The 23,989-nt window shown below is 59.1% G+C and overlaps 1 protein-coding gene across 2 annotated transcripts; it reads left to right on the top strand.

Moving 5' to 3' along the window:
- Positions 1 to 339: 339 nt before the first annotated feature.
- Positions 340 to 23,985, top strand: CTDSP2 (CTD small phosphatase 2). Of its 2 annotated transcripts, none has more exons than XM_077913600.1 (8): positions 340 to 499; positions 13,337 to 13,485; positions 15,180 to 15,218; positions 15,633 to 15,734; positions 16,226 to 16,282; positions 18,510 to 18,602; positions 18,748 to 18,933; positions 20,269 to 23,985. In XM_077913600.1, exons 1-8 carry the CDS (start codon positions 436 to 438, stop codon positions 20,392 to 20,394), a joined length of 816 nt encoding a protein of 271 aa, XP_077769726.1. In that variant the 5' UTR covers positions 340 to 435; the 3' UTR covers positions 20,395 to 23,985. The 2 variants fall into 2 exon arrangements, with proteins under 2 accessions (XP_077769726.1, XP_077769727.1); XM_077913601.1 differs by lacking the exon at positions 340 to 499 and adding an exon at positions 3,988 to 4,063.
- Positions 23,986 to 23,989: the final 4 nt, after the last annotated feature.

Here is a 23,989-nt window from a genome sequence, read left to right as displayed (position 1 = left end):
GGGTTGTTTATCCGGAGTACGGAGGGGAGGGGGGGGCCTGGAAACCGCCCCGTGTCCCATTTCCTCCTCTTGTTTTCGCTCCGGATTCTCCATGTTGGACCCAAACTGAGGAGCCCGGAGCTGCTGCCGGGGGATCGGGGCCGGGGGCACCCGGGGGAGCCGCTGCCCGGGCCGCCCGCCCTCCGTACAGGCCGCCTCCCTTCCCGGCCCGGGGAGGACGCGAGGGCGGGGATGTGAGCAGCTGTGGGAGCGCGAGCGTCGGAGCCGGAGCCGCAGCCGCAGCCGGAGCCGCAGCCGGAGCCGCAGCCGCAGCCGCAGCCGCAGCCGGAGCCGGAGCCGGAGCCGGAGCGGGCCCCCGCCCAGGCCCCCAGCCCAGCCCCGCCTGCGCGCCCGCCGGCCCCCCGCGCAGCCAGCCCGGGCCCGCGGGGTTGTTAGATGGAACACGGCTCCATCATCACCCAGGCGCGGAGGGAAGACGCCCTGGTGCTCGCCAAGCAAGGTAGGGGCAGCAACTTCCCAAAACTTTGCGTCGCCCCCGGCCGGGTGGGGGGCTGGCCCCGCCCGGGAGCCGCGGCCGGTCCCCGACCTCGCACGACCCCGACCCGACCCCCCGCCCGCGCGCGCCCGCGGCCCGGTCCGCGCCCAGACCCCGCGGGGGCCGCGCGGGGCCCGGCTCCTGGCGGCCGGGGGGAGGGGCGCGCCCCGCGCAGCTGTCACCCCGGCCAGCGCCGCCGCCCCCGGCGGGCAGCCCCGCCGAGCGGCGCCCGTCCCCGCGCGAGGCGGGAGGCGCGAGGCGGGAGGCGGGAGGCGGGAGGTGGGCGGGCGGGAGGCGGCGCGGGGCCCTCCGGCTGCGGGCGGCGACCGCGTCCCGCGGGACTCGGGACCAAGTTCACCGCCCGGAGGCGGGGGCGGCCGCGGGGGAGGGGCCGGGCGGGGGCCGCGGGGCCCTGGGCCGCGTCCTGCCGGCGTGGCGGAGCCTGCGAGCCCGACCCCGAGGCCCGGCGGGCCCCTCCCCGCCCCGGCGCGCCTCCCCGGGGCCGCGGCTGCACACAGAGCCGCGTTTGTTTAGCCCGGGAGCCGTGTCCCTGGTTACATAATGCGCCGGATGGCATCGGCCCCGGCGTGGTTCGGAGCCGCGCAGCGCAAAAGTGCGAGTGCTCCGTGGGCAGCGGCGCGCGCCCCCGCCTTCCGAGGGCCGGAGCCGCGCGGGGGGGCGCGGACGGCAGCGGCCGGGCCGAGGCCCCGCGGGGGCGCGCGGAGTCCCGGAGTTGGGTCGCTGCAAGCCCCGAAACTCTTTTCCCCTCCCCCACGCTCCTCCTCGAGCCTTGAGGAATGTGTCCAAAATAGCGGACAGAATTTTCGTAGGGAGTAAGGACTAGTGTTGGGTGTTCTGTTGTTTTTGTTTGTTTGGGTTGCGGGAGGGCTGTTTCTGGAGAACTCACCCCCCTCCCCCCAGACAGGGGAGAGCAGGCTCCTCGTACCAAATCCGGAGCCTTCCTGCCCTTCGCTGGCCCACCCAGGATAGGATGCGCAGGGTCAGTACCGCAGTTGAACATACTGAGGCCTAGACCCTGGTGCGGGGGGCGGGTGTCAGCTGTGGCTCCTCACTGTGGCCCACATCCCCCTATTTGGAAACATTAGTCAGCAGGTCGCTTATTCCTGGGGTTCAGTTCCCAAGTAGCTCCCCCAACTTGCCTAGGGGCAAGGCAGCTGTGGTGTCAGCCTTTCCCATTCCTGGAGTGGAGTGGGTGGAGGGGCAGCGGATGCTTCCTGCGTTGCTGGCCCCTTCTTAAATAAGCTTGCCCTGAGGAGGGGGGAGCCTTGCCTAGTCAGATCCCAGCCTCCCAAAAAGCCCTTGCTCTCCTGGCTGCATCACTGACTAGGCCTTGTGACCCCAGGGGCAACCTCACCTCTGCTGGCTGCCCAGCTGTGCTGAGGCCTGAACGGGGAGGCTTCCTGTGTTGAGAACTTGACTCCTGCCTGTTCCCAATCTCAGCCCAAGAAAAGACTCCAGGAGGCAGCCAGAAGTGAGGAGATTGAGGTGTGGAAGATTCCAGAGGGGTCCCTGTTAGTGACGAGTGGAAAGAAGGGAAGAACGATCGCGTGCTTCCCTGCTCTGGTCCGCCTGTCGAAGCGGCTCTGGAGGGTGCCTCTGGAGGGTGCCGTCCTGGCGAGGGACTCACACCACCAGGAGTGAGAGCAGGATTGCTGAAGGGGCATCTCACACATCAGCTGGAAGTTTCAGCCAGCAGGGCTAGTGTGGGGGGGGGGGGAACAGAATAGATGACAGCAGGAAGCAGAGCAGCTGGCTTCTTGACAGTGCTCAGTCGCCGATGTTGGTTGGATTTTCTTGGAGTTCCGCTTTTTGTTTTCTTTTTTGTGTGTGGTTTGTCCTTCAGACTTATCCGTGGAGGAATCTGAATTCTCAAGCCAGCAGCCATGGGTCTCTCTCTCTCTCTCTCCCCCTCTCCCTCTCCCCCCCCTCCCCCTCTCCCCCCCCTCCCCCTCTCCCCCGTCTCCGCCTCCCTCCCTCCATGTAATTTGATTGCATTCCAGAGAAGACATACTATTTTCCCGGGCCGCTTGGGCACCCAGCAACCAGCAAGCCAACTTTCTGAGTCTCATTATTTACAAATCCTGCATCCCTTTTTTTTTTTTAAAGCAGGGGTGGGGAGTAGATGTTTTAATGATCTCCTTTAGGAGTTAGTTCCTTGCTGCTGTGCCACCCCCCCTACCTCCAGCATCCCATCTCTATGCCCTGCCTCCCTTTGGAAAAAGGGGAAGGGGTGTGAGGCAGTTATTAAGAAGTAAATTTCTAGAAAAAGCCAAATTTTTCCTAGTCTGGGTGACTTTTAGTGAAGTAGTTTGCCATTGCAGGGTTGTTTCTTTGTTTTTGTTTTGTTTTTTTCCTTTTTAGCATCCTGTTCTTGGAGCTTTAAGGCTGTCTGGGTGTGTTGATGATTCAAAAGTAATTACAGTAAGGGAAGTAAAACAAAGTTACTGAAAGCATTGATGATAAAAGGACCAAAATTGGATCATCTTCCCAGACAGATGGGTGAAATGGCTTCCTGGTACAGCAAGGACAGGCTTGTGTGTAACATCAAAAGTAGAAAAGAAAAGTTAATATCAGTTTGGCCAGAAAATGGCTATTTATTAGAGCCCCATACGAGGGTGTAACCCCATTGCTGGGAGGTGGTGCCGGAGCTTTGGAGTTGGATGGGGGGAGCTGAGAAAACAGGACCAACCCTGTAACCTCCCCGTGTGAGGTGAGAGGGTGGAGGCAGCCTCATCCAGAGCTCATTGTGACCCGCGGGTCCTGGGTGGGGCAGGGGGCAGAACCCTTTTTGTTTTCCGTGAGACCCAATGACCCTTCCTCTCAGGGAGAGAGGAATCCTGCTGCCCTGAGTTGGCTTCTTATATGTCAGACTGCACAGGTGCCAGTGGCTGACCATCCCTAAGAGGGTGAAGGTGAGTTTTTCTAGCTCTTGCTTTCTTTCCATCAGGGAGAAATTCTGCCTTATTTTCTCATGAAAAAGCTCAGACATCTTTCATTGTCGTTGTAGGTCAGCCCTTCACCTGAAAAGCTTAGAACAGGTGTTGTTGGGGCTCCCTTCCTTAGTTCACCCTTTGTGGGCGCGCAGGGGGCGGTCTTGGCCCCTGTGTGGCTCCTCTCAAGTCTCCTTTGGGGTTTTTCCTCCATCTTGGAAGGGGGTAGGGCCTGGGGGGTGACCCAGAGGCTGTGTTTGCTCCCTCGGGGAGAGCCCCAGAGAGAGCTGCTAACTCCGCCCCAAAGTTGGTAAATTCCTAACATCCCAAGCAGCTTGTGCTTCTGCTGCTGCCTCTGACTTGCAGAACTCTCAGGGGAGCAGGACTTTGCAAGCCCCTGAACCAGCCTTCGGAGCTGGCAGGGGGGGGGCGGGGGGAGTCCTGTCTCCTCCCTCCTCAGCTGTCGGGGTTTACAGCAAGGCGGGTTCATCCTCCGTGGGAACATCCACATCCGCTATGATAGTGGACTTTGCCAGAACGGTGACTGCCGGCGAGGGCCCATCAACCCAAAGCCAAGGTGAATGGTGCCTTTCTGTGGAGGACTGCAGGAAGGAAACGGGAAAGACAGACGATCTGTAAATGCACACGTACTTAGGGATAGATATATATCCCTTCCCCTTCTCCACCTTCTTCCTGCCAGCTTTTGGGTAATTTAGGCTCGTGTCTTTATCCCCATCTTGAGAGGTTTGCTGTTTGATTGGCTGAAATGGGAAGGGGTGGGGGCCCAGGCAAAGTGTTCATTGTTACTTCAGAGAATTGTTCCAGGAGCAGAGTTAGTTGCTTCAGGCCTGGTGCACATCCCTACTTTTCCTATTCATGGCGAGATTTAACAGATCATTTTAGTGTTTGGAGTGACTTATCTGTGAAATAGAAATGTTGATTTTTCCACTCCCTAATGCCTAGTACTTAGGAGGTGATTGAGAACTGTCCCTTCTTTTTTTTACGCAGCTAGACCACCACTCTGTTCCTCCTTCCCCCCAAGGACACAGTGCAAACAGCACAGGGTCATGTGGCTTTTATTGTTAAAGACAGGTGGCTGGGGGTCAGAGGGGACACTGATGTGTGGGGGCTTGGGCCTTCTGGAAGGATCAACCTCTGAGGCTTGCAAACAGCCTTGCTGCGCAGACCCTTTCTGTGTACCAGTGTGACTTGGGATGGGATTTTATCTGCACTAATGCGAGTAGCATGCGCCTTGGGGCATTTGCAGCCCTGCCTGGTGCCGGGGCATTTGGGTACCGGTGGGAGGAGGCCAGGGGGCCGCGCACCTCCTGTGAGAGTCTCTGAAGCCTAAACCTTCTAAAGCAGTTGCTCAGCCTTTCAGAAATGGATATAATGAACGCTTGAGCCAACTCTGTGCTGCACGCTCACCCTGGCTGTGTTTGCTTTGAGAGTTAATGGGCCCAAGGAGATTCACATTTCTTTTAGGGAATTCTAGTAACAAGGAGAGAGATTAAAAAACTGGGGTTTTGAAGAGAAATTGATGTTCTTAAGCTATGTCTTTGCTGCTTTGGTTTCGGGGTGCAACATTGAGAAAGCACAAAAGCGGCATTAAATTGCTTTTTATCCTGTCTCGGGCCAGCTTGCTTGCGAAGCACAGAATGAACTCACTTGTCTTGGGGTCATGGGGCTGGGTGTGGCCGACATGATACCCTCCCTCTTCTGAAATGGAGGCATAATTCCCAACTGGGATGTAGATGAGCTCATTAACGTGTAACTCTTATAAAGGAACTGGTAGAAATCAAAGTGGAGAAGTTGACTTAGAACTGGAAGCTTCTCCGGACCAGAGGCCAACTAGAACAGGGTTTCTTTGTCCAGCAAAATGCCCAGCCCTCTCATGTCTGTGTGCCTGCACCAGGTCTGTTACTACAGAATGGGTACTCCAGGGAGCACCCAGCCTCCCTCCAGGCAGGAGCTGCTGATGTCTTGTTTTATGGGTCAGCTATTCTAGGGGTTGGCCTTGAACTTGATCTTTGAATAGACCTCCTGACATTTCCTTTCCCTTTGCAGGTGCTCCTAGTCCTCCCCTCTGCCCCCTATAATCATACTCTGCCCTTATTCTCTTTTTATTCTATACTTTTCTCGATGTATGACTAGCTTTTGCATTCTGTAGAATTTGCTCTCCCCCACCCGCACTGTTCTCAGGGAACAAGTGTGGCCCCATTCCCAGTGAGAGCCAAGCAGATTCATGGGAAGGCTCAAATCGTAGAACACAGGCCTGTGGAAATGCCTTCCCAGTATGATGGATCCCAGCTCCTCTGTTCCTAAAGCAGAATGGGGCTGGGGCCCCTCCTCCACAGGAACAGGGCCCTGCAAGAGGGGACAGCAGCCTTGGGTCTTTTGACTCAGTGATAGAGCAAGTACTCCTAGAAAGGAGAACCAGACCCTGGGGTACAAGTCCTCTGGGACTGACAGAAACACAGCCAGTGAGATGTGGTGGGGAAAGGGACCAAGGGGACACTGGCTGAAGCACTCTTCAATCCCGGAAGGGTTAGTCAAGGATCACGGGCAACCTTTAGGCATTGGCCCGCAGCCAGGGACACACATCAGGATCTCCTGTGACGCTTACTAAAAATATAGGCCCTACCTGGGTGCTGCTGAATCAGAGCCGGAGCAGGTGGGCCAGGCATGTGTGTGTTCCAAACGCTCCCTATGATTCTGACAAGTGTCCCTGGAGAAGAGCCAGGTAAACACAGCAGTGGCCCCAACTGCCTGCTTAGCCCAGAGCAGAAAGCGTCCCCTGGAGGGATCCAGTTTAGCTGTTTGTTAAAGATCCTGTGGCTCCTAAAGGGGGCTCCTGAAGTTTTCTGAGTGTGAACAGAGTAACGATTCTCCCCCAGGAGAGATCACAGACTATTTCTAGAGCACTTACCATGGGCTGGATACTCTTCCTAGCTTTTTATATCTAGTATCTCACTTAATCCTTACAGTGACCTGTGAGATAGTAATTAATCCCTGCTTCCCAGATGAGGAAACCTCTGCTGAGAGCTGAAGCACCTTGTCCAAGGCTACACAGCTAGCTAGTGTCAGCCAGGACCCGGACTCCAGAGTCGAGCCTTAACCAGGACCTACACTGCCTCTCATTGGCATTGTGCATTCCACTTTTTAATAGTGCAAGCTCCAGGTAAGCTGAAACCACCTTGTAAGGGACCCTATAATGTAGACTTTCTTTTTTTTAAGATTTATTTATTTATTTATGATAGAAAGAGAGAGAGAGAAGCAGAGACACAGGAGGAGGTAGAAGCAGGCTCCATTCCGGGAGCTCAACATGGGACTTGATCCCAGGACTCCAGGATCGCGCCCTGGGCCAAAGGCAGGCGCTAAACCGCTGAGCCACCCAGGGATCCCCTAATATAGACCTTCTCCCACTGGCCTGTGAGGAAACTGAGCCACAGAGAGGTTGTGCCTTAGGCAAGACCACAGCGCTGTTTGAGAGGCTGAAGTGGGGCAACAGCTAGTTTCTTGACTTCTGGCTCACTGCTTTCTCAAGTGGACACACCTACACTGGTTGGCTGATCCAGGTGAAGCTGAGAGGTGTGGTAGGACAGACTCCCTGGCTGACTTCTTCCAGTCCTTCTGCAGAGACCAGCCACTGGAGGAAGAAGGAACTGGTTGGCCAACCTCAGTGAGAGAGAGAGAGTGTGCGTGTGTGATGGAGACAGACTGTGATTCATTTTTGTGGAGTCCCAGAAAAGGTCAGTTCCTAGGTTTGGCCCTGCTACCACCTCTGCACGTCCTCTGGAATGAGAAGAAATCTCTATGACCAGTGTGAACATTTGGAGATTGAGACTGAGGGTAGGCTATGAAAGTACCCTGTGCTTAATGACAGGCCAGGCCCTAAGGCTCCTATAATTCCCAAAGCTCTGTGGAGTAGGTATTTAGTCTTCCCATTTTACAGATGAAGAGCCTGAGGCCCAAGGCCACACACCTCTGTGGTAGAGTCAGGATTGAAACCCAAGTCCACAGCACTTTGTGTAAGCACTCTATTGTTCACTGGTTGGAGGAGAGGTGGTTGAGGGTCCCTTTGTCCTGTGCCTTCACCGCTCTCTTTCTGCATCTCACTCGTGCGGGAGTCACCAAAAGCGGGCCTACGTAACCGGAGGGGGAAGAGGTACTAGATTCTTCGTGGCTTTCTACCAAATCAGGCATTCCAGGAGTCAGCCAGAGCCAAAGCAAGGGCCTCAACAGCCACCAAGAAGGTGTCTGTGTCCTGCTTGACAGGTTTCTCTTAGCCTCCCAGCCTCCCGAGGGACCTGTTCGGCACCTCCTTCTGGGGAGAGGGAGGCTCGAGGGGTGGGATGGGGTGGTTTCCAACTGCCCGCCCGCCCGCCCCCCCCCCCCCCCCCCCCCCCGCAATGACGTCTCTGCCCTAGCTGGCATGCTGGGGCGAGGCCTCCGGCAGAGGCAGGAGCAGGATCCAGCCCTCTGGGCTCTCCTGGCTGGCATCTCTGGTCTGTCTCAGCTGTCACTCTGGGCCATTGATCGCTCCCTGACATCCACGGAGAGCCCACTGGGCCTGGGGGCCGAGCCTGCTGCTGCCACGTGTGAGGAAGCGGCCCCTCCATCCCTAGTCCAGGACCTGTTGTTGCTTCTGGGCACGCCAGCCCCACCCCAGCACGTTTTTAATTTTTTTTTTTTTTTGTTTATGATAGTCATACAGAGAGAGAGAGAGAGGCAGAGACATAGGCAGAGGGAGAAGCAGGCTCCATGCACCGGGAGCCTGACGTGGGATTCAATCCTGGGTCTCCAGGATCGCGCCCTGGGCCAAAGGCAGGCGCCAAACCGCTGCGCCACCCAGGGATCCCCCCAGCACATTTTTGAAGTAGGATTTTAAAGTCTATTAGAGCCGCCTAGGAGGGCGTTTGGGCAATAACTTGTATAAAGGCTGAGTGATAGGGTATCTTGATCATGTTTTAGAAGTTGCCCAGAATCCCCTGGTCCCAAAGCAAGTCCTTCTGAAGGGAATGTCCCTAAAATCAAAGCTCGGTGTTGAGATGAGGGGACCAGATTGCCAAAGGGGGCTGGGAAAAGGCAGGGGCGGGCAGCTTGTGACCCCAGCCGCACCCTGCAGGTGGCCTATAGGCCCCGGGACTGAAAAAAGCCCTTCTTTCTTAGAAGCAGGAGACGCAGGGAGCCCTCCTGCCCAGAGACGGGGCTAACGGAGACCCAGCCCCGGGAGAAGGGCCTGGATGCTGGCGGCGGGGAGCATGCACAGTGCGCTGTGGGAGCCAGACAGCCTGGCTGAACTGCCCTTCGGAGCCTCCGGAGTGGAGCGGGGCTGAGCTGAGCGGGACTGGCGGCCTGCCCCTCCCCCCCCCCCCCCCCCTGCTGCCCACCTGTGCCCGGGGTGCCCCTCCATCCACCTGGCGCGGGCGGCCTGTGCTCGCCGCGGGCCTGGGAGGCCGCCTCTGCGGGGAGCCCCCGTCAGACGTGTCTTGGCCGCTGGGCCCAGGCAGCTGGCCAGGAAGGGCCGGAAATGCTCCAAATACTCTCCTTCCTGCGCCGGCTGGGGGAGGGAGGCCCCTCGGAGAGGCCATTTTATAGTGATGGCCACGCCGGAGCCTCTGCTCGGGGGATGGGAAATGGAGGGAAGGCCGCCCCAGGAGGGAACCGAGGAGGCGGCCTCGCCTGAGCGGGCTGTTGCCCGGCCTGCGGGCCTGCCTGCCCCTCCCAGGCAGACCCGAGGACTTCCTTTGCTGGGACGCGAGGCTGTGGCGTTGGCAACAGTGGTGTCTGAACCTGACCTTCAGAACAAGGTTAAAAATAGTGTCGGCCCGGCAAAGGCAGCCCTCGGTCTGCGGGTGCCCGCGCCGCCCCTCCTCGCACGGGCTCCTACACTGGCAGGCGGCGGCGGTGGCTGGAGGGGAGGTGGCCCTGTGCCTGCAGAGGGTAGCCGGGGTGTTTGCCAGCCCGAGACCGCGGCTTCCTAGTGGATGCGAGAGGAGGGGCAATTCCCACCCGTGGAACTGCTCACGATCACGCTCCTCCGGCCCCCTGCGCTCATCCTCTCTCCTCCAGCTGCACATGCTGGGGGTGGGGGGGTCCCCTGCCGCTGGCCTCCTCCGGCCTCATCCGGCCAGGTCCCGTTGTTGCTAACTAGTGGTCCTCTCCCCTCAGATAGTTAAAACGAGCCCAGCACTTAGCTTTCGTCGCACAGCGCGTCACTGTTTGCCCCTCCACTGGGGAGTCAGGCTGGGGTGTCATCGCAAGTAGTGGAGGAGGACGGCAGGGCTCACAGAGGCTGCGGTCAGGTGAGCCCCAGCCCCGCCCGGCTCTGGGAAGCCTCCAGCAGGGACCTGGGGGAGCGGCCTGGCTTCCCGGTTCTCAGCTACCCCGACCTGACCCATAAGCCAGAGCTCCCCTCACGAGGTCTGGCTGGTCCTCGCCAGATGTTGGGAGCCGAGAGAGCAGGTGCGCGTCAGCAGCTGGCCAGGAGAGGAGGGGCGTCCACAAAGCGCGGTAGCAGGAGGGCTGAAGGAGGGGAGCAGCTGGTTCGGGGCTCCATGGCACCCAGTGGAACCCTGCCCTCCCTGGTTGGGAGACCATACGCAGCCTGTAAATCCTCTTGTGCCCGGTGCTCCTGTCCTGGGAGGGGGGCCGGTGCGCCTCTGCATCACACACGGAGCGGAGGGGTCGGGGGTGGCCTGCACCTGGCTGTCGGACACGACACTGGAGGAGCCCTCTGAAAGGCTCTCTGACACCAGTTTCAGATCCCACTCTGACGAATGTTCCCGCTCACCCTTAAAGCCACCGAACAAAGCAGGTCTTTGGCCAAAGCTCCTGTCTCCAGTCCCTACCCTTCTCCCTCCCCCATTGTCCTCTTGATTTCCCAGAGGTACCTGTCAGAGCAGGGGCAGGGTGGGATGGGGTGAAGCCAGCCCTGGAGTGGAATCCCAGAGCCTTGAATTGCTTTACCCCTTGCACCTTTCATGGCCCACCCAGGAGGACAGCTGGGAAGGGTGCTGGGCCCCAAACTCATCCTTTACTTTCCTAGCCTAGAGAGGAGCAAACATTCTGAGAGACTGAGCGTACCCCCACCGCTGCCCGAGTGTTGTAGGAATAAAGATACATGATCCCCCGGAGCCGTCAGGGCCGGCGGGCGGGGGTGGGGGCAGTGGGTCAGACTCCTGGCGGATCTGGGTTCAGATCCCGTGTGCTCTCTCTCTGCATTGGTTTCCCTTCTGTGAAATGGGGAGTCCGTGCCTACGGATGGGTCTGTAGTGAGGATTATGTGCGGCGACGATGCAAGTGTCCTCATACAGGGCTGGCGCATCCTCAGTTCACAGTAAACATGACCGAGGCCCAGAAGGACCGAGTGGCCCGTGCTCAGCACCTTCCTGCCGCAGAAAGGAGGCTTCCCTGTTTCCAACCCCCCGGGCCGTTGCCCCCTGGTGAAGGCTTCCACAGGTCCTGGCTCTGTAGAAACGACAGGCCCTGGGCCACTCAGCGGTCACAGCCACCGAGCAGCTGCTCTGCGCAGGCCCTGGCTGCTGAATGTGCCCGGCCGAGGCCGTTGCAGGCCCCGCGGGGAGGCAGCTGTGCTGGGGGGAGGCTAAAGAGGCCGTGATGGATGCTCAGAGGCAGCGTCCATAAAGGCAGGGGCACAGACAGCCCGGGAAGGACTGAGGACCTGTGGGGTGTTGACCTTGCTGCCATGGCCCGCGGTCCCTCCGCAGGCCCACACTCTGTGCTCCAGAGGGGTCAAGGCGTTTGTGGTCTCTGAGGCCCCGGGGGCTGCTGGTGACTTCGTGTTTTTGAGAAGACCTGCGTCACCTGCTGAGTCCAAACCGAGCTGTGAAGCCCCCCCGCCCCCCCCCAGCCCCGGGCCGGCTCCATCTCTGGCTGAACCGCCTCTGCCTGTTGGGCCTCCCGCAGTGGGCACCGCGAGGCCTCCCCGTGGCCCCGGCCAGCTGCCCCTGTCACACCCCTGCCTCTCGGGATTACTCAGCCTTCACAGCGCCTGTCACCGAGATGCCGAGAGCATTCTTGACGGCCTCTCTTCAGGAAAGGCTCGGGCTGTGTGGCCTTTTAAGAAAGACTCCGTGCCCGGGTTAAGCCTCTGATTGTGGTTCTGCGTGGAGAAACCATAAACCAAAGGAAAAGGGGTGGTTCAGCTTGGTCTCGGAGCTTTGTGTCAGCGTCTGCCTGAGTCCCCCGCCCGGGGTTGAACGTGGGCCCCACGGGCAGGACGGGGAGAGTCGGGGAGGTCTGGGGGAGGTCCAGGGGTGCCCCGTCCTGCTCTCGGGTGCTGGGCTCCGCTCTAAGGCTGGGCTCTTGGGCACAGGGGCCTTCGGGGGGCGGAGGGGGGGGGGGCCGGGGCAGCTCCTGCATGGAAGGCACCGGCCCCAGGCCCTGGCAACCTGGGCTCTTCCCTCTGGGCCAAGGGCTCAAGAGTGACACCGGGTCCGCGGGCTGAGGCTGGGACAGCCTGGTGCTCACTCGGGGTCCTGCCAGTGTTGGGGGGCTTGTCCCCCTGGGAGCGCGAGAGCTCTGAGGCGGGAAGGCGGCCTGCACCTGCAGGAAGCCTGGCTTCAGTGGAGTCAGAGCAAGCGGGCAGTCCTGGGCGGCGCTGAGCCCCCGCCGCCGCTCAGTGGCCAGTCGTCACCCTGGTCGTCACCCTGGTTGGGGGATGGGGCTTGGCTCTCCGCTCCCCAGGGTGCAGGCGGCTGCGCCTCTCCTCCCGGAGGCCACCACGTCGCCCCTGCCGCCTTTGTGGAGGGAGCGCTCAGGAAAGTCGCCCTTGCTGCCGGTTCTGTTTGCCTCCGCAACGCTCCCCAGGACAGGGGTTTCCAGATCCCCTCTGTTTCCCCGCACCGGGGTTAGCCCCGCGGGGGGTGAGCCGGCCGCACCATCCCCGAGGCCCCTCCCACCCCACAGCCCGGGGCTGGGCATTCCCGCAGCGGCCCCGCGGCGCCACCTCCCGGCCGCGGCGCCCTCACCACCTCCTGCGCTCGCCCGGGCAGCTCCTGTAAGCAAGAGGCACCAAAAAGTGCTCTGAAGCCCACTTCCCGGCGATCTGTGATGCCCGTGGCTCTGCGTGCCGGCCTGACCTTTCTGGGGCCGCCTTGCCAAGCCTCCCGTTCAGATGGCCTTGTGTTTCCAAAGCCTGGATTAGCAGGGCAGGAGCGCGCAGCTGCAGCCTAGAAGCAGGGCCCTCAGCCTAGGGTGCCTCCCAGGGGCTTGGCCTGCCCGCGGTTTATGGGTCAGGCCTCGTGCCCGTTCACTCGGGGTGCCCGTGCGGCCGGGGCGGTGAGGGAGAGTGTGGCCGCCTCCCTGCAGCTGCCGCTGTGTCAGTTCTCTCACCTGTTGCCCCGGCCTGGCCTCCGTTCTGCGGCCGCTGACTCGGCACCTGGGGAGCAGAACCGCAGCCCCACTAACGAAGGGGCCTTAGGTCTCTCCCTTGTCTAGAGCAGCTAGTTCTGCGAACTGGGGTCTGTCGGGGGGGGCATTTTCGCCTTGGTCAGCATCACTGTTGAGGGTACCTTCACTGTGCTGCTACAGGGGGCAGCGCGGCAGGACCCCCGGCTCCGGGACCTGGCCCCCTCATCAAGTGCCTCTCCCCTGCCATGGGATGAAGACCAACTTCTCTGCATCTTATTTCCCAAGCCAGCGAGCCTGCTGTTTCCTCTTTAGAGACATGTTGGAATGAGCCTGGGCACTTCAGTGTCTGTCATCTGCGGGACGAGCGGATGTGCTGTGTCGCGGCAGGGCTTACAGTTCGGAGGGGATGTGTGCACAGGGTCCCTTTGGACAGTCGCCCTGTAGCTAATGGCTCATCTTCCGTCTGCTCTAGGCCTGGTCTCCAAGTCCTCTCCTAAGAAACCTCGTGGACGGAACATCTTCAAGGCCTTTTTCTGCTGTTTTCGTGCCCAGCATGTTGGCCAGTCAAGCTCTTCCACTGAGCTCTCCGCATACAAGGAGGAAGCCAACACCATTGCTAAGGTAGCTAGATGAGGCTGGTGCGGTGCCAGCAAGGGCGCCCCGGCAGCCGCGGCGTAGTTTGCCCTGAAGTCTCAAAGTCTCTGGCTCAGAGGCCCCTCCTCTGTCTTTCCCAAAGCAGTCCATCTCCTCTCTCCTGGCTTCCCTTTGCCATGTGGGCCATTTGGCCCTCCCTGGAGTTTCTGAGAGCCCCTTCAGGCCAGAACCTTCCAGGTTCCAAGAACTTTGCAAGGCGCTTTGCATACATTATCTTAGGTTATCTGTAGGGCAGCCCTGCTGGGAGGTTCACGAGATATTCCCACTTACACACCTGGAAACTGAGCCAGAGGCTTTGTGTAGCCCCAAAGACTTACTGGCTCCTAAAGAGTCTAAGGTCTCTGGCTGCAGCTCTTATGTTTGTTGTCCGTACTATCCAAAGCTGTCTTCCAAGTTACCTGACTTCCCGGGAAGCAAGGAATTGAATTTCTGCCACACCCTGGACACCCTCTTCCAGCCCTCCCACCTGGGGGGGGGGGGGGGGGGTGTCATAGAATAATGCGGATAATGGATGTCTTTGAGCCTCAGGCTGAACAGAAGGTCTGTCTGCATCTCAAGGGTGGGGACAGCCCAGACCAAAACCCCACCTGCCCCTAAGGCCCTTGAGTACTTCTCTCAGAAAGATCAAGGCCTTGCTGTCCTTTTCCTCTCTCATAACCAGACTGAAGACGTGTATGTGTCAGTGTGTTATCCAGTAGGGGAAAATGGGTTAATAAAGTGTAGTCTGACAGTATTACTTAGCAATTGATTTTTACAGAGTTCACAATAACATGGAAAAGTATCGAGTTGCAACATTAAATCAAAAAGCAGAATATGAAATTACCTATCGCGGGTAGAAGCCGCTGAAGCAGACCTGAAAGAAATATGCTAAAATGCCAACATTAACTCTTCCTAAACGCTAGGATTTTCATTTTTTTTCAGGGCTTCCATTAAGGGCACGAATCAAAAAAAAAAAAAGACACGAATCACTTTGTATAGCCCTCACAACATTTTTATTACTAGCAAAATGCCAGGGAAGCCTTCTGACCTCTCTGTACTCCGCCTCTCCTCACGTTCCAGACCCCACAGTGTGGGTTCACACTGGCATACATGATGTTTTGTAGGGGCCCAGCACCCTCCCCGCACTGTGTATCTCCCCACCCCAAAAGAAGGTACAGAAAACATGTGTTCTCTAAGGGAAGCTTGGGCTCCAGGACTCAGCAAGAGGTTGAACCACCACGCTGAGGAGTTCCAGTTTTGCTTCTGCCTCTGATTCCGTGTCCCTGAGTCAGCCACTGGGGTGCCCTGTTGCTCAGTTTGTCCAACCTAGAGGGAGTGGCAACTGAGGATGGAGACACTGCCTTCATCTTCATCAAATCTAGTGATGAAAGGCAGCACTGCCCCCCCCCTTACCTGTCCAGCTCTTAGGAAAAGTCACTTACAGGGGACCTGGCTGGCTCCGTCAGTAGAGCGTGAGACTCTTGGCCTTAGGGTCATGAGTTCAAGACCCATGTTGGGCATAGAGCTTACTTTAATAAAAATGTCACTTTTTTATGTCAGGCCCTTCCACGGGGCTGGGGTCTTGGGGAAAAAATCATCCTCCAGGCCTGAGGTGGAAGCAGTGGGCTTTAGCTGGGATAGCATTGGCTGCCTGGCACTGACTGCCTCCTCTTCTCCCACAGTCGGATCTGCTCCACTGCCTCCAGTACCAGTTTTATCAGGTATGTAAATCGAACAAGGTACATTACTCAGAAGCCCCAGACCCCGTGATCACTTAGGGTGGTGCCCTCATTCCTTAGTGCCTAGCTGCCACCACCTTGGGGAGCCAATTGTCCCAGATACTTGCTGAGGGCCCATTCTGTGCAAGGCATTAGATTTCGGGGGACAGCTGACCTCTGTCCCATGCCAGCCCTGGCCTGCATCTCAACATGCAGGTCACTGCGTAGTCCAGTGGGAGGCTGGAGCCAAGCCATTTCTGTCTCTTCCTCTAGCTCTCGGCCTTCAGATGGCGCCTCATCTGGGTTGAAGTTGGGGGTTTTCTGTACCTTGCGATGAACCCAGTTCTTCCCAGAGTTCTGAGGAGAACACTTGGGCTTTCTTGGTGGCTGACCTCAGCAACCTGGCTCTGGTTTCAGATCCCGGGGACCTGCCTGCTCCCAGAGGTGACAGAGGAAGATCAAGGAAGGATCTGCGTGGTCATTGACTTGGATGAAACCCTTGTGCATAGCTCCTTTAAGGTAACTCCACATCTGGAGTTCTTCCTCCGTGCACCTGCAGCTGGGCGCCTCTGGCATTTTGGCCCTGCTGGCATGACAGGTACTCAGAGGCCGCACTAAAGAACGTGGATTAGGAATCCCCGCTCCCCTCGGCCGCTGCCGACAGTCTTGGGCTACCCCTGGTCATGCAGCCCAGAGAGCCACTGGGGCTCTGAACAGGGCAGCCCTGTCGGAGGGTCTGAACCAGCCCTGGACCTTGCCCCCCCCCACTTCGCGTATGGTCAGGGTGTTGGTTAACTCAGGAAGGCCCTAGGACTCTCAGGTAGAATCGGGGGTGGTGGTAAGCAGGGAAATCCAGGAGGGGATACTGTAATGGGGTGGTGGGAGGAGCTTCCTGGGGTCCCCGAGATCTGTTCCTGCTGGCTCCTCCCAGGGGACAGTGCAGTGGCTGTGGCAGGAGCTTCTTGTCTCCTTCCCACCATGCTGACCTCATTGACTTTTCTGCCTTCCAGCCAATCAACAATGCCGACTTCGTAGTGCCTGTAGAGATTGAGGGGACCACCCACCAGGTGAGCTGCCTGCCAGGCCTCAGCCAGCCCAGAGGCCTGCAGTCCTCTGCCCCCTCCAATCTGCTCCATCAGTTTGTCCCTTTCCTGCAATTTCAGCCTCTCCTTTATTGGTACCTCTCACAGGGCTTTATGATCTTAAAAAAAAAAAAAATCAGCCTCTCATCCCCTTCTAGCTGCTTTTTTTTTTTTTTTTTTTTTTTTTTTTTTTGCTTTACAGCCAAGCTGTGTTTAAAATCAAATGTCACTCAATAAGAGAAATAGCTGTCATTTACTGAATACCACCCCCTGGCCAGGGGGGCCAGTGCTAAGTGATGGCGTTCTCACTAATCTGGAGGAGTTGCTGTCTCTGCCTGTTCTGGCAAGGAAGCCAGGGCTAGCTGTCTTCTCTCCTCCTGGCCCACCCACTCGGTCTAGCTAGTGACTTTCTTCCTCACCAGCCCTGGCATCTCTTCCTCTGTGAAGCGTCTCCACTTCCCCTCCCCTTAGGTCCCTGCACTGGATTCTGCCCCAGGAAATGCTATCAATGAGCACTTCAATCCAAGTAAGCTCAGGCTCTGGCCCTGCATAACCGGCTCGGTCTGGGATCTTGTGGTGGTGACTGTGAGAAAACATTTACTCCAAAGGCTTGCCCAGAAGGCCTGCCAACTGGCCCGGGAGTTGAGGACATCAGGAACAATGCTCTGGTAGCGCTGATACCTATTGGCATGGCCTGGTCAAATAGAAAAGTTACTTATAGGGAGGGTGAGGATGGAGGTTCCCCTGAGGAGTCACCACGATCCTATGTCCCTTAGAACTTCATTTTTTTTTTTTTAAGATTTATTCATGAGAGACACAGAGGGAGAGAGAAAGAGACACAGGCAGAGGGAGAAGCAGGCTCCATGCAGGGAGGCTGATGTGGGACTCGATCCTGGGACTCCAGGATCACGCCCTGGGCGGAAGGCAGGCGCTAAACCACTGAGCCATCCGGGCGTCCCTCCCTTAGAAGTTTAGTTCCCAACACCACCGCCTCCCTACTGAGGCCCAGCACCTGCTCAGGACCAGGCTTGGCCCTTGGACTGCCCAGGTCTGCGCAGCTGCCCCTCACAGTCCAGTTGAGGGTATGGAGATGTACGAAGCCTGCAGAGAGAAGATGAAGGCATATTTTCAAACAGGCCAATATGCACTGTGAACTCCTGGCTTGACAGGGAGAAGCATGCATCTTGAAAAAGGGCTGAGATTAACATTGTGGGGTGGCTCCCTTCAAAAGGTGGGTTTTCAGCAAAGAGTGGGGAGGAGATGCCAAGCTTGATGAACAGCCGGGAAGAGGGGAAGGGACCTTTTAAAGGTTGAAGAAGTGGCAGATGCAAGGGAGCCAAGTTGTGGCTACTTGGAACAGAGGGTTTCTGCTGCAGAGCCACCAGGGGCCTGGGGACTTGGTGGCCAGTTAAGGCCACCTCCAAGGAGGGAGAGAGGCATGGCAGGTGTTCATTGAGCAGGGAGTCACATGGATGAGAAGCTTTGAAGGAATGCCTCTACTCCCATGGAGGCTGGTGCGCAGGAAAGATCCTGGAGACAGTAGCATGCGGAGTGAGGAGGGGCAGGCCCGTGAACCTTTTAGGCCAACGTGTACAAGATCCTGAAAGGTGGACGTGAGCGTTAGGGATGGCTGGCTGGGCAACACAGACCGGTGTGGGACACAAGAGCAAGACGTGCAAGGTGTACGACCTGCAGTCACTGAGGGAGTCATTTCTCCCTAGCACATTTCAGAGAAGCTGGGTGAGGACATGAGGTTTCACAAGTGCCAGTGACCTTGCCTGTTGGTGACCTGGACAGACTGCCCCTCCAGAGCCAAGGACAGGAAGCTCCCACAGAGGCTGTGGCTGGATTCAAGTAATCCAGGATAGGCTGTTTCCGTCTGTGAGGCCTATTCTTGATTACTTGTTTCTGGAGGCAGCTGATGGTCCGCCGCCTGAAACAGAGATGGCTTCTGGGACCCGGGCATGTGCGTTTCTTCCTTTGCGGGGTCAGGGTGGGGCGTCCAGCCCGCAGAAGCCTGGTGAGGTGACACCAGTGCCCCAGCCTGTGGGGAAGAAGGTGTCCAGCCAGACGGCCCCAGAGGTTGGGGTGTAGGGGCCACAGAGTGAGGTGCCCACCTGCCGGACGCCGTTGGTGGACGCGGTGATGGTGACCGTGTCCGGGGCTGCCCCCCCACCCCACGGCCCCAGCAAGCCTCTCTGCCCTCCCTCAGGTGTATGTGCTTAAGAGGCCTTATGTGGATGAGTTCCTGCGACGGATGGGGGAACTCTTTGAATGTGTGCTCTTCACTGCCAGCCTGGCCAAGGTACCTGCGGTGGGAGGGGAGGCGGTGCGGGTGCGGGTGCGGCAGCTCCGGGTGGTGGGGCCTCGGGCGGCACCTCTCCAGGGCAGGGGCGGGCGGGACGGCGTCAGCGCCCAGCACCCCCTCTCCTCCTCTCCTCTCCTCCCAGTACGCCGACCCGGTGACCGACCTGCTGGACAGGTGTGGGGTGTTCCGGGCCCGCCTGTTCCGGGAGTCCTGCGTGTTCCACCAGGGCTGCTACGTCAAGGACCTCAGCCGCCTGGGAAGGGACCTGAGGAAAACCCTCATTCTGGACAACTCGCCCGCCTCCTACATCTTCCACCCGGAGAATGCAGTGAGTGGTCGGACCCGCCCGCGGGCGGGGCTGGAGAGGAGGGCGGGGCCTGCGGGATGGTGGGGGCGGGGCTGGAGAGGAGGGCGGGGCCTGCGGGATGGTGGGGGCGGGGCTGGAGAGGAGGGCGGGGCCTGCGGGATGGTGGGGGCGGGGCTGGAGAGGAGGGCGGGGCCTGCGGGATGGTGGGGGCGGGGCTGGAGAGGAGGGCGGGGTCTGCGGGAAGGGGTGAGGCTGGAGGGGAGGGCAGGGTCTGTGGGAGGGGCGGGGCCTGCGGGGGTGGGGCGGGGCTGGAGAGGAGGGCGGGGGTCTGCAGGATGGGGGCGGGGCTGGAGAGGAGGGCGGGGCCTGCGGGATGGTGGGGGCGGGGCTGGAGAGGAGGGCGGGGCCTGCGGGATGGTGGGGGCGGGGCTGGAGAGGAGGGCGGGGTCTGCGGGAAGGGGTGAGGCTGGAGGGGAGGGCAGGGTCTGTGGGAGGGGCGGGGCCTGCGGGGGTGGGGCGGGGCTGGAGAGGAGGGCGGGGCCTGCGGGATGGTGGGGGCGGGGCTGGAGAGGAGGGCGGGGCCTGCGGGATGGTGGGGGCGGGGCTGGAGAGGAGGGCGGGGCCTGCGGGATGTGGGGGCGGGGCTGGAGAGGAGGGCGGGGTCTGCGGGAAGGGGTGAGGCTGGAGGGGAGGGCAGGGTCTGCGGGAGGGGCGGGGCCTGCGGGGGTGGGGCGGGGCTGGAGAGGGGGGCGGGGTCTGCGGGATGGTGGGGGCGGGGCTGGAGAGGAGGGCGGGGCCTGCGGGATGGTGGGGGCGGGGCTGGAGAGGAGGGCGGGGTCTGCGGGAAGGGGTGAGGCTGGAGGGGAGGGCAGGGTCTGTGGGAGGGGCGGGGCCTGCGGGGGTGGGGCGGGGCTGGAGAGGAGGGCGGGGGTCTGCAGGATGGGGGCGGGGCTGGAGAGGAGGGCGGGGCCTGCGGGATGGTGGGGGCGGGGCTGGAGAGGAGGGCGGGGTCTGCGGGAAGGGGTGAGGCTGGAGGGGAGGGCAGGGTCTGCGGGAGGGGCGGGGCCTGCGGGGGTGGGGCGGGGCTGGAGAGGGGGGCGGGGTCTGCAGGATGGGGGCGGGGCTGGAGAGGAGGGCGGGGTCTGTGGGAGGGACGGGGCCTGTAGGAGGGGAGCTGATGAGGGCGGGGCCTGCGGGAAGGGGGGGGAAGGCACCCCCAGGGGAAGGTGTGCCACACACACACACACACACACACACACACGCATGCACGTGCGCGCGCGCACACACACTCGCGGCACCCTGCCGGCCTCCTGGGGAAGAGGCAGTCAGATTGACACCACCCCTTTCCTGCCGCAGGTGCCCGTGCAGTCGTGGTTCGATGACATGGCAGACACGGAGCTGCTGAACCTGATCCCCATCTTTGAGGAGTTGAGCGGAGCAGAGGATGTCTACACCAGCCTGGGGCAGCTGCGGGCCCCTTAGCCTTCCCCGCTCCAAGCGATGGCCATCCCAGGAGGGGACCTTCCTACACTGTGCCTTTATGACCAGCCTGACGGAGCAGAAGCTGAGCCTCTCACCCAACGGGGCCTGGGGGTAGAAGTGGCCGCACAGGGCTTTAGGACGGGATAGATGCGAGGTGGGCACGTGTCAGACCCAGACCCACAGCTTGTCTGCTCCTGAGTTGGGTTCCCAAATGTGAGTGTGTGTGTGTCCGTGTGACTGTGTGTGTCTGTGTGTCTCACCCTGAGTGGTGGCCCCACGATAGAAGTGTCTCAGGTGGAGAGAGAAACTGAAAGATGGAGACTCCCCAAGTTAGCGTGTCTCCTCTCCAGTCACCCTGAGAGCCCCTGAGCTCGATCCAGAGAGGACTGTTGAAGGCTCTGTTGCCAAAGCCATGGCCTTTCCTCGGTGTCGGAAGGCTCATGCCAAGGAGAAAGGGTGAATCAGAGGCTGCCTTCCGGTGTCCCACGCACACGCCTTTCTGAAACCTTTCTCCAGCCAGCTACCGCAGACAGAAGACAACACGTCTGGAAAGATGAAAGCTTGTTTCCAGAACCAGTGGCGCCTGCAGCCATCAGGTCCACCTGCCTCCAGCCGAGTGCCTGGCATGGGCCCTCTCTGTCTCCCCGAGGTGTGGGCGCCGGGCCTGCCTTCCTCATCACCTAGCCATAGCCTCGAACCTGTGGGGAAGGAGGTCTTCTCCCCGCCCTGGAGGAGGACAAGTAACTTTTCCGTTCTTTAGACTCTTTTAAAATTCTCTTTCTAAACACAGAGCGTTGGGCCTGTTTTGTTTCTGACCAAGCTGCAGTCCAGGGCCTGAGATGAATGTGGGAAGCCTTGGGGGTACAGGGAGGAAGGAAACCCCCAAACCATGAATGTGTGTCCCCTTGGCTTATAGATCAGCTGAGCTCGGGACTGTGTTCCTCCGTCTGCTCTTCAGGGATTCTCTGCTGGTGCTGGTGTGAGGACTTCTGTTCCAAAGTCCGGGAAGGGCGCCCCAGCCCGGCCCCTCCTGTGTCCGGGGCAGGGCTCTTTCCTGTTGTGTCTTCCCCGGGGCCTGGCAGTGCCTCTCATTCTGCTCCTGGCTTGTCCCTCCTGGCTGTTGCTTTGTCGCTCCAGGGCCTCTGAGGCGTTCCTGCTCTTCCTGGGAACGGTGTTCTCATCTTCTGTTTGCCAGCGTAACGCATATGCTGCTGCCTCCTGTCGCAGGTGCGAGCGAGCCCGGCACACACCTGCGCTTCACGTGGCTCTCGCTTCCAGAGTTTCTTAGTAGCGAATTCTTTAAAACAGAGCCACGAAACAGAAGTTTTCTGAGGATGGAAAAGGAGAAGTGCTGCTGTAGTTGGGAGCACAAGGGCCCCCCACAAGGGAGCCCCACCTCAGCATCACTGCCTTAATTATGGCTCCCCTGGGGTTGGCTGAGGTCCTCGCTCCTCCCTCCCTACAACTCTCCCTCCCTCCGAAGCAGGAGGCACTTCCTTTCCCCATCTCTGCTTTCACTGAGGACAAGGGTCACAAAGCATTTGTGAGTTGCTTCAGGTGAGGACACCCCCATTCAGGACTCCCCCCCTGTTATCCTTTTCAGTGTCCACACACGGGGTCAGCCTGAGGAATTGACCTGTTCTGAGCAGACCAGGCGGTGGAGCAGCAGCTTGATGTTCTGAGTGGTAGTGGGCCGACTAGAATCTTCCTCTAGCGCTGTGGAACCACCTCCCCTACTTGTCCCAAGGTTGTGTGGTCTTGGTCAGTGGTGTCACAGTGGAAGAGAGTCCCTGAAGCATGTGTGGTCACTGGGGTCCAGCAGGCAGGGGAAGAGGACTCCGGAGCTAGCCAGGAACGATGCCACCTGCGGGAGAGTGACAGCTTCGGATCCTAGGGTCCTGGCTAGGCCTCTGTCCTCACACTGGAAGGGGCCTCTCTCCAACCCCCACCCTGAGGGTTAGCCCTGGGCCACATCCGCCCTCTGGGCCCAGCCAAGTTTTTCTGACCAAATAAGCAATAAGAGGCTCTAAGCTGATCCAGTTCCTAGGACCCTTTGTGCCCTCTTTGGGTCTCCGTGATTTTCCAGGTGAAGGGAGAGCCCGTGCCACCCCCTTTCCAATCAGGCTCGTCCGAAAGCCCTCGGTGGGCCTCGTGCCCGGAGCCCAGGATAGCTGGGCAGGCTTGCCCACTGCCCCCGCATGAAACCCCTGCCCTCTAGGCCTTGTTCCCGGCAGAACCGTGCCCTGCCCTGCCAGTCGGCAGGTCCTCAACAGGAATATCCTCTTCCCTTTTTCCCCCTTCTCCTGCCTTCTGCAGAGAAGGAGCTTGGCCAAATAAACCTAAACCGGGTCCGTCCGTGTGGACCGGAGCCAGCCTGAAGTCATTATATGCTGTCTGGTTTCCAGTTTCATAGTGTTAGGGGCAAGTGATGATTGCAGAACTTGCTCCTCGGAGGAACCTGGCCAGACTCCGTTTTGGAGGAGGGCACGATTGGGAGGGAAGCAGTTTAGCCCAGGATCTGTTCTGGGGCTCCCCACCGGCCCTCGCCGTTGAAGGCTGTCTTCAGCAGGTGGGGGGCCGCTGTGCCTGGTCAGCCCCGATTCACGCCATGCCCGCCACGTTCGGGTCTGTAAGGTGCCTCTTCGGGGACACAGTGTGTCTCTCTGATTGGGCTTCTAAATCCAAAGCCTGATGTTCGTGTCCCTCTCATAGGGGGAGCTTTGGACACAGGACCAGTCTGGAAACGGTCAAGGTGAGAGTTTCCACTCTGCACATTGTAGAGGGGACGCTCTGTAGGCCCGTGGGGCCTTTACCCTAAGAGAGGTTCAGCACATTTGCCTCCAGTTAACCCGGGACCTTCTGTTTCGTTCCCTCCCGCCTCCCAAAGATTTTGACCATTTTGTAAGTGTATAAACTCACCTCTGTTATTAACAGTGGCCCAGAAGCATCTTTGTGCTAAAAGCATGGGAAGTCTATCCAGGCAGCCCTTCCTTGGGAGATGGATCCCGTTCAGATCTGCCCCTGCCCCGTTCCCCAAGCCTCATTCAGGAGGGCAGCCCCCACCCACGGAAGGCTGTCCTGAACCCCATGTCCCAGCCAGGCCAAGTGTCTGTGGAAGGTAAGCCTGTTTGCCCCTTCAGCTCTTCAGTCTGTCACCACTGTTGTTCCTCAGTCACTTTTTGTAAAAATGGGGTTGGTTTTGTCTCTTTTTTTTTTTCTTTTCTTTTTAAACGCCAATAAATACTTTCATTCAAGCAGGGGAGAGAAGGCAAGGGTGTGACCCCCTGGGGCAGACCCTCCTCTCTGGGCCCCAAGAGCTTTGCTTATAGTCTCCCCACATTTGACACATTCCATGTCCTGCCGCTTTCCCCCTCAAGATGCCATTTGGAAGGCAGGGGGTCTGCTTCCCACTGTGACTGGGCTATGGGACACTGACTACCTTGCTTACGGATTCATGGTTTGATAAATTTGTTGTATTCAAAAACTTGAAATGTAGGACGCCATTAAGTGTCTGTTTATATTTTTGGAATATTTGTATTACTTACAATTAATTAATAAAAGCGGGTTTAAAAACCCCATCCAGGAATGGGAGCTG

Source organism: Canis aureus, chromosome 11 (genome assembly GCF_053574225.1).
Source record: "Canis aureus isolate CA01 chromosome 11, VMU_Caureus_v.1.0, whole genome shotgun sequence".
Classification (NCBI taxonomy): Eukaryota; Metazoa; Chordata; class Mammalia; order Carnivora; family Canidae; genus Canis; species Canis aureus.
This window is presented reverse-complemented; position numbering and strand designations above follow the sequence as displayed.

What these genes read in the sequence shown, in the direction of transcription:
- CTDSP2 (XM_077913600.1), top strand. Translation starts at nt 436, where the DNA reads ATGGAACACGGCTCCATCATCACCCAGGCGCGGAGGGAAGACGCCCTG. An exon ending in CCTGGTGCTCGCCAAGCAAG is followed by an intron (nt 500 to 13,336) that starts GTAGGGGCAGCA and finishes CGTCTGCTCTAG; the next exon opens with GCCTGGTCTCCAAGTCCTCT. An exon ending in TTGTGCATAGCTCCTTTAAG is followed by an intron (nt 15,735 to 16,225) that starts GTAACTCCACAT and finishes TCTGCCTTCCAG; the next exon opens with CCAATCAACAATGCCGACTT.